General features: G+C 63.0%; 2 protein-coding genes across 2 annotated transcripts in view; one reads left to right on the top strand and one right to left on the bottom strand.

Annotated features, from left to right (window-relative positions):
- Positions 1–865, top strand: part of CAMSAP3 (calmodulin regulated spectrin-associated protein family, member 3) — a 16,274-nt gene extending 15,409 nt beyond the window's left edge. Inside the window, exons 19-20 of the mRNA XM_010828486.1 lie at positions 90–208; positions 295–865. Of these exons, the coding sequence (XP_010826788.1) occupies positions 90–208; positions 295–600 (425 nt within the window). The 3' untranslated portion in view covers positions 601–865. The remainder of the gene's footprint in view (positions 1–89; positions 209–294) is intronic.
- Positions 866–1,545: 680 nt separating this feature from the next.
- Positions 1,546–7,058, bottom strand: part of XAB2 (XPA binding protein 2) — a 9,402-nt gene continuing 3,889 nt past the window's right edge. The window contains exons 7-19 of the mRNA XM_010828291.1: positions 6,159–6,303; positions 5,597–5,748; positions 5,370–5,489; positions 5,144–5,275; positions 4,860–4,991; positions 4,600–4,713; positions 3,673–3,835; positions 3,390–3,580; positions 3,077–3,199; positions 2,815–2,986; positions 2,487–2,616; positions 2,261–2,370; positions 1,546–2,167 (exon numbers count right to left, since the gene is read on the bottom strand). Coding sequence (XP_010826593.1) covers positions 2,106–2,167; positions 2,261–2,370; positions 2,487–2,616; positions 2,815–2,986; positions 3,077–3,199; positions 3,390–3,580; positions 3,673–3,835; positions 4,600–4,713; positions 4,860–4,991; positions 5,144–5,275; positions 5,370–5,489; positions 5,597–5,748; positions 6,159–6,303 — 1,746 coding nt within the window. The 3' untranslated portion in view covers positions 1,546–2,105. The remainder of the gene's footprint in view (positions 2,168–2,260; positions 2,371–2,486; positions 2,617–2,814; positions 2,987–3,076; positions 3,200–3,389; positions 3,581–3,672; positions 3,836–4,599; positions 4,714–4,859; positions 4,992–5,143; positions 5,276–5,369; positions 5,490–5,596; positions 5,749–6,158; positions 6,304–7,058) is intronic.

Below are 7,058 nucleotides of genomic sequence, written 5' to 3'. Positions count from 1 at the left end.
AGTATACGGGTAGGTGGTAGGACTTTCGGGGGTGGGGGGGTGGTGAGCACCGGCCCCCACCAGTCCCTGCTCACTGCCCTGCCCCCTAGGTCCGCGGCTGTACAAGGAGCCGAGTGCCAAGTCCAACAAGTTCATCATCCACAATGCCCTGTCACACTGCTGCCTGGCAGGCAAGGTGAATGAGCCACAGAAGAACCGCATTCTTGAGGTAGGCCCTTGCCGGGGCTTTATAGGGGGTCAGGGGCAGGTGGGGGGTCTCTGGTGGCCTGGCTAACTGTGTCTGCCGCCCACCAGGAGATCGAGAAGAGCAAGGCCAACCACTTCCTGATCCTCTTCCGCGACTCAAGCTGCCAGTTCCGGGCCCTGTACACATTGTCCGCAGAAACAGAGGAGCTGTCACGGCTGGCGGGCTATGGCCCCCGCACGGTCACGCCAGCCATGGTCGAGGGCATCTACAAGTACAACTCAGACCGCAAGCGCTTCACGCAGATCCCCGCCAAGACCATGTCCATGAGCGTGGATGCCTTCACCATCCAGGGACACCTCTGGCAGAGCAAGAAGCCCACCACTCCCAAGAAGGGCAGCAGCACCCCCAAATAGCCCCATCCTGGGTGGTCCGCAGGCCGGGCCCTGTGTACTCCGACTGCCGCCCCCTCCGGGGACCAGCCCGGAGGACAGTCAGTCGGTGTTCCTGGGTCCTGTCTGTCCCCGACCTTGTCTGGGTGGGGCTGGAGTCCCCACCCCCTAATTTTTGTCCCGTCCTGCTGTGGGGGCTGAGCTGGGAGGTTCAGGGACTCAGGGCTCAGCTCAGTCCCCCCCAACCGTCTGTCCTCCCCACCTTCTTGAATAAAGTAATTTAAAGAGAGCGAGACTACTGGCCATCTCCTCGAGGCTAGCTGGGGGGCTGGGGACATCTCTGCAGGAGAGGTTTCCCACGCTCGCCATTTCCTGTCTCCCAATTCTCTCTTGATCCTGCTCCAGCCTCTTGTCTGCCCCCTTCGATGGCTCTGGTGCAGCTTCTGCCAAGGTCTGGCATGAGTCCCCTGCCCGGGCCCCATGGCTGATTCCCAGCTGCCTCTTAGCTGAACTCCTGGGCACCTGGGGCTTCCGGCCAGCCCTCCCCACCCCTACTGGCTTCATTTTCCTCCTCAGCCTGGCTGTTATTATCGGCCCCTCCTGTCATTTGGTCCTTGGCCAACTGCTAAACTTGATCTTCTCTCCCTCACCCCACTGCCTACGTTTCTAGACTCGGTGACTGCCTCTGGGCCAGGGGGTCCTGTTTCTCTCAGTCAAGCTCCAGGTCTGAGGTTGCTGCCTTGGCGTGGCCCCCGGATGTCTCAGGTGGAGGAGCTAAGTCATAAGCTCAAGTGGGGAACCTCAGCCTCCCCAGGGTCACCTGATCCTGCACATTCGCCTCCTGAAGGCCTACCTGCTCACTCACTTCTCTGTCCCCATGACTGCATCCCCAGTCACCTCCTGCTACCAGCCGGTCCCACAGCAGTCTGCCTGGCCTGTTAAGGGCACAAATCTGATTAAGTCCCTGAATGCTTCAAATCCTTTAATAGCTTAGAGCCCGATAATGGCTTCCCAGAGCTTAGGACTAAGGACCACGCCCTGGCCGTGGCCCAGGGCCGAGGTCTGGCTCCTGGCTGCTGTCCAGGTAGAGAATAGCCTTGCTAAGATCGCAGAGGTGGTCAGGGCCTGCCTGCCTCCAAAGCTCTCAGACTAGTAACCTCCCAAGGGTGGAGGGTGCCGCCCTCGCCCAGGGAGGAAGGGTTCGAGGTGGCGTGCTGTCTACCTGCTGATGGGAAGCGGGACAGGGCCCCTCTAGGATCAGGCCCTCAGGCCGCGGAGAGACTGGCCTCTCAGAGTCCAGAACTGGCTCGGTGGGGTGAGGGTGGGGCGGGTGCCTGCCCTGGCCTAGAGCCCAGCCTGCCCCACCTCCCACATGAGCCAATCCAGGGGTGGAGGGGGGCGGGGCGCTGAGTTGGCAAACCCCTCAGGCACCTGGGCAGCAGGAGAGAGGGGGCAGGAAGGAGGCTCAGACCAGGACGTACAAACACAAGCTTCATTGAGGGGAGAGGCAGAGTGGGCAGGGGCGGGAGTCAGTCTTCCTTCAGGCTCCCGAACACAGCGGCTGGCACGCTCTGCTGTTCCAGGCGCACCTCTGGATGGGGGTGGGATGTGAGGAGGACTCGGTCACTCTCTGGGAGGGGGTCCCACCCCTACCCTCCATCCCTCCGGCCCACTGGCCCCTCACCGTTGGGCTCCAGGTCCATTTCATCCTCATCCTCGTCCTCGCCCAGCTCAATCTCCTCTGGGTTGGCCTGCTGGGCCAGCTCAGCCAGCTCCTCCCGGGAGGCGTCACTCCTGGGGCGGAGGGGGCCACACTGCTCAGCCAGGCCCGGCGGCCCCCCACCTCCTGGTGCCTCCCCTCCTGAGAGCTGGCTGGCTCTGAGCCCCAGCCTCAGGGCGCCCTCCCTCACCTCACAAACAGGATCTTGCTCTGGGCCCTTGAGGGCTGGTCCCGCTCCGCCTCGGCCGCCAACTGCTCGGCACGCTGCTCCAGCAGCTTCATGTCATCCATACCGCTCTGCCCGGGGGCCAGGTCGGACACTGGGGGGGAGGCAGGGAACGTGGGGGTCAGATGCCGTGGGGACCGTGCCTGCTTTGTTCTGGGTGCTGCTGGGTGCCCCCCACGTAAGCCTGAGGCCCCAATCCCCCAGGGGGTTCCCAGCCTGAGGCATGGGGGACGGGTGAACCTTGATGCTCTCAGACCTGGGAGGCCAGCACCCATGGCAAGGGCCCGCTCACCGGTGCCCGTGGCGCTGCCCGACACCTTGAGCATCTGCGAGGCCATGAAGTTGACCTGTGTGTTGTATGTGGCCTGCACGCTGCGGCGGATCCGCAGCATCTCCCGGATGGTGTCCTCATTGCCATGCCGGACCTCAAAGTCCTTCCACGTTTGCCAGAAGGCCCCGGTCGTCTGCAGAGGGGGTAGCAGGAACATGAGCTGGTTAGCTTGGCCACAACCTCCCACCCCTCAATCCCTCCCCAGGTCCAGGACCGTCCCTACCCGGGGGTCGCAGATCTGCGAGCAGAAGCTGTATATGGCCCGGGCGCGGTCGATCTCCCCGAGCTTGCACTCCATGTCAGCGAACCGCAGGCACATCTCCCGGGCGTGCTCGTCAGACAGCACCTGGTGGGGTTGGGAGCGGTCAGGGAGGCTGGGATGGGGGCGGGGGTGCACACACCCCTCTGGGCACACCAGGCTGGCTGGCCCCTGGGCAGTAAGCCTACCCTCTGCCACACACACACAGGCTCACTCAGATTCCCTGCCTGCAAGACCCTCTTCTTCCCCCCTCACCCCCCACCCCCAACGCGGGCACCTCAATGGCCTTCTGATAGATGCTGCGGGTGTGGGTGACCCCGTAGATCTCAGCCGCCCGCTTGATGTAGATGTTGAACATGTCGTACTGCTGCGCAGGCTCCACAGCCCTGGTGGCACGCTCATACACTGCCATGGCGTGCCGCGCCAGGCCCCACTCTTCTTCCAGCTGCGCGTACAGCAGGTACAGCGCTGCGGCAGGACAAAGCAGGGGGTGGGATTAGAGATCAGCGGTTGGGCCTGGGATGCGCCCCTACCCCCCAAGACCATTTGGCCCCCCTCACTCTTGGCATATTTGGGAGGGCAGCCATCCAGCGCCTGCTCAAAGAGGTCACGTGCCCGCTCCAGCTTGCGGCCCCCGTAGCGGGCAATGAACTTCGTCAGGTAGGTACTCCAGATGTCCGACACGTTGGGCCACTTGAACAACGAGATGCCGCGCTCGTATGCCTGCCCGAGGGGGTGCTGTGTGTGAGCCCTCAGCAGGAGGACCCCTCACGCCCATGTCCCCTTCTGGCTCATTCAGCGGGCCCCTGGCCTGCCTGCCTGCCTCTCCCTCCTGCTCCTCCCCATGATCACGCAATCAAAACCCAGCCTGGCGGCCAATGCATGGCCTGTCTCCCTCTATAGGCTGCCAGGACCCTAGACAGAGCTGGACTAGGACTCACTAAGCTAACTCAGCAACTTTATGGCCGAAGATGGGAGTAGATCCTCAGCTCCACAGACACTGAAGCCTGGGGAGAAAGGTCACCACCCAGGCAGGGGGGCAGGCCTGACACTCAAGAGGCGGCACTCATGTGTGTACGACACCGTCCCCCCCACCGTGTCCCCATTCCTGTGTCCCTGTGTCCCCCCAAATTCAAGTCAAAACCCTAGCTCCCAGTACCTCAGAACAAGATTATTTGGGAAAAAATTTTACAAGACATAACTTGAGTTAAAATGAGATGATTAAGGTGACCTCACTCCAATACAACTCACATCCTCATGACAGCAGAGGCAGCCACGTCAGAACACCACGAAGAGGCGACCTCTACAAGCCAAAGGGAGGGGCTCTCGGAGGAAAACCACCCTGCCCACACCTTGATCTCAGACTTTGGGCCTCCACGACGAAGAAAACGCACCTCCGTGGGTTAAGCCGCCCAGTGGGTGGTACCTTGTGGGGGTGGCCTGAGCACAGGAACAGTGTCCCTGACACCTGGGTGGGACCCCCGTACCTTGAAGCTCTCCTCAAAGTACTTGTGCTCCTCCAGGAACATGGCGTAGTTAATGACGATCTGCGGCGTGGCGATGCGCAGGTCCAGGATGCGGTCGTACACTGCCTTGGTGGACTGTGGGGCGGGGACAGGGCGGTGTGCCCCGGGTGGGGGAGTCAGCCCCACTCCCCTCCGTAGGGAGCGCGTCGCATTCCCCCACCCCATCCCAGGGGCTCCACTGGAAGGTGCAATCCCACCCCCATCCTGTTCCAGGGGCTCACCTGGAAGGTGCCGAGGCTCTCCTCCAGGTCGGCCAGCATGGACCACACCTTCAGAGACTTGTACACACGGTTCTGCACAGGCTCTGAGCCATCAAAGTACTCAGCGCGCCGGGCAGGCAGCGCTGTCGCCTTCTGCAGGGGCAAGGACGGCAGGGGGAGGCGCTCAGGGGGCGTCCTGAACCCTGACGGCACACCCTGCAGCGCCCAAGCGCGCCCATCCCACCCCTCGCCTGCCCATCCCACCCTTCACCTGCCCATCCCACCCCGCGCCAGCCTATGCTCACCCGCAGAAGTCGCAAGGCCTGGTCGTAGTTCTCATGCCGGAGCTCCAGCTCTCCACACTCGCACCACACACTGGCCAGGTCGTCCACCTGCTTGAAACTCACCTTGGTGGCTTTCTCCAAGATGACGCGGGCCTGCGGGGCGGGCAGAGGCCAGGCTGAGACCCCGCCCACGAAGGGGGCGGGGCAGAGGACCCATAAGACGTCCATCCGCGACACCCACACTCACATCGTCCAGCTGCCCGTTGTCCTCGTAAAACTTGGCAAACGCGACCCACAGCGTGTGGGGCTTGCCGGTGGCTTTGAAGGGGTCCACCGTCTGCACAGCCTCCGTGTACGTATTGATGATCTGGGAGGGAAGGGCTGGGTCAGGCTGGGCGGGGACCTGGTGGGGAGGGGGGGGGCCTCGGAGGAGAGGGGGCCAAGACAGGCTCTGGAGGTGGGGCCGTCACACACCTCCCGAGGGCGGCCCTGGTGCAGGGCCACACGCTTGTGCCACTCGTGCACGTGGTGTGGGTTCTGGCGCAGCAGGACGCTGTTGAGGAGCAGAGGCCGCCGGCTGATGAGCTGCTCGAAGCGGGCCAGGCGTAGCTCCAGGTCTACGTCATCTGCGAAGTCGGGGCAGGGCGGAGGGCGTCAGTTCACAGTACCCAGGGCACCTCCTGCTCACTGCCGGTCCCTACCCTACGCCCCCACTGTCCATCTGGGCACTCCCTCTCCGAGCTGCCCCAGGGCCACCGTGAACCCACACGTGGGCAGGGTCCAGGCTACCCTGGAAACCCCTCAATCCCACCGCCCCCCCCCAAGCCCTCCTTCCCTGCCAAGCTCTGGCCCAGGCCCCCTCTCCACCTCACTGTGTACCCTGTTTTCCCTTCCCACCAGCGTTCAACCCAAGCCCCACTGAAAAGTGTCCCCAGTCCTGGCAACCCACCCACTCACACTCCCCTGCTGCTGGCCTCTGACCCCAAGACCCACTCACCCCCAAGAAGTCACTAGGGACCCCTCTCCCCCAGCTCACCCTCCTCCTCCCGCCCCAGCTCCGAGGCGGTCTCCATCTTCGCCGCGATCATACTCTCCTCGAATTGGGCATAGCTGTCAAACACCTGGGTGAAGTCCCGCACGGTCATCACAGTCCGGATGGCCTCCTCATACACGTCCCGAGCCTGCAGGGAAGGGAAGTGGGGGAGGAGGTTGTAAGCAAAGTGCAGGGGAGAGGCATGTGTGCCCACCACAGGGACCCTAGGCATCTGACAGAACCGGCCTCTGAGCACCCATCCCAGATCAGAATCCCCGTAGGGTACTCCCTGGGGCCTGCCCAGCACTGCCAGCATCCAACAATGGTTGGAGCTCTCCCTTCCCCTCTTCTACCAGATGATCTGGGGACCTCGGCTCCTCATCAGTAAACAGAGTGGCAGCTCCTCATGCAGTAACCATGGGGCTCAAGTGAGATACATGATGGCCCAGCCCCCGTTGGACCAAAAGGGGGACCAACCACCCTGCCAGGGCCTGAACCTCAGCAGGTCATGGACGGCTCAGCTGTTGCTACAAAGTACCCCTCACACCAGTCTGACCCCTCTTTCCAGCACACATTCTCCTGGTCATTCCCCAAACCCCGAGGGGACGGGCAGTATGAAAGGAAAGTGGTGGGAGGCCCCCTCACTCTGCCCCTGCCTGGCCAGTCTCCTGCTGCCAGCCCCGGCCTATGTGGTCCACTCAAAGTGTCAGCCCGAAGGGTCTGTATTTTTGTAGAACGCACAGCTGGTCAGGCCTGTGTCCTGCTCATGGCTGGCTAACTCGCAGCTCCCTGTAGCGGGACACAGTTGGCCCCTTGTTGGCCTGCAGGGCTCCCCCTTCCCCCAGGCCTGCACAGCCCACTCTGGGCCCTGACTCCAGCTCCACCCTCTTGCTCTGATCACCC

The sequence above is a fragment of the Bison bison genome, unplaced genomic scaffold (assembly GCF_000754665.1).
Source record: "Bison bison bison isolate TAMUID 2011002044 unplaced genomic scaffold, Bison_UMD1.0 scf7180017864492, whole genome shotgun sequence".
Classification (NCBI taxonomy): Eukaryota; Metazoa; Chordata; class Mammalia; order Artiodactyla; family Bovidae; genus Bison; species Bison bison.
The sequence above is the reverse complement of the archived record's forward strand: the minus strand, read 5'-3'. Positions and strand labels throughout refer to the sequence as shown.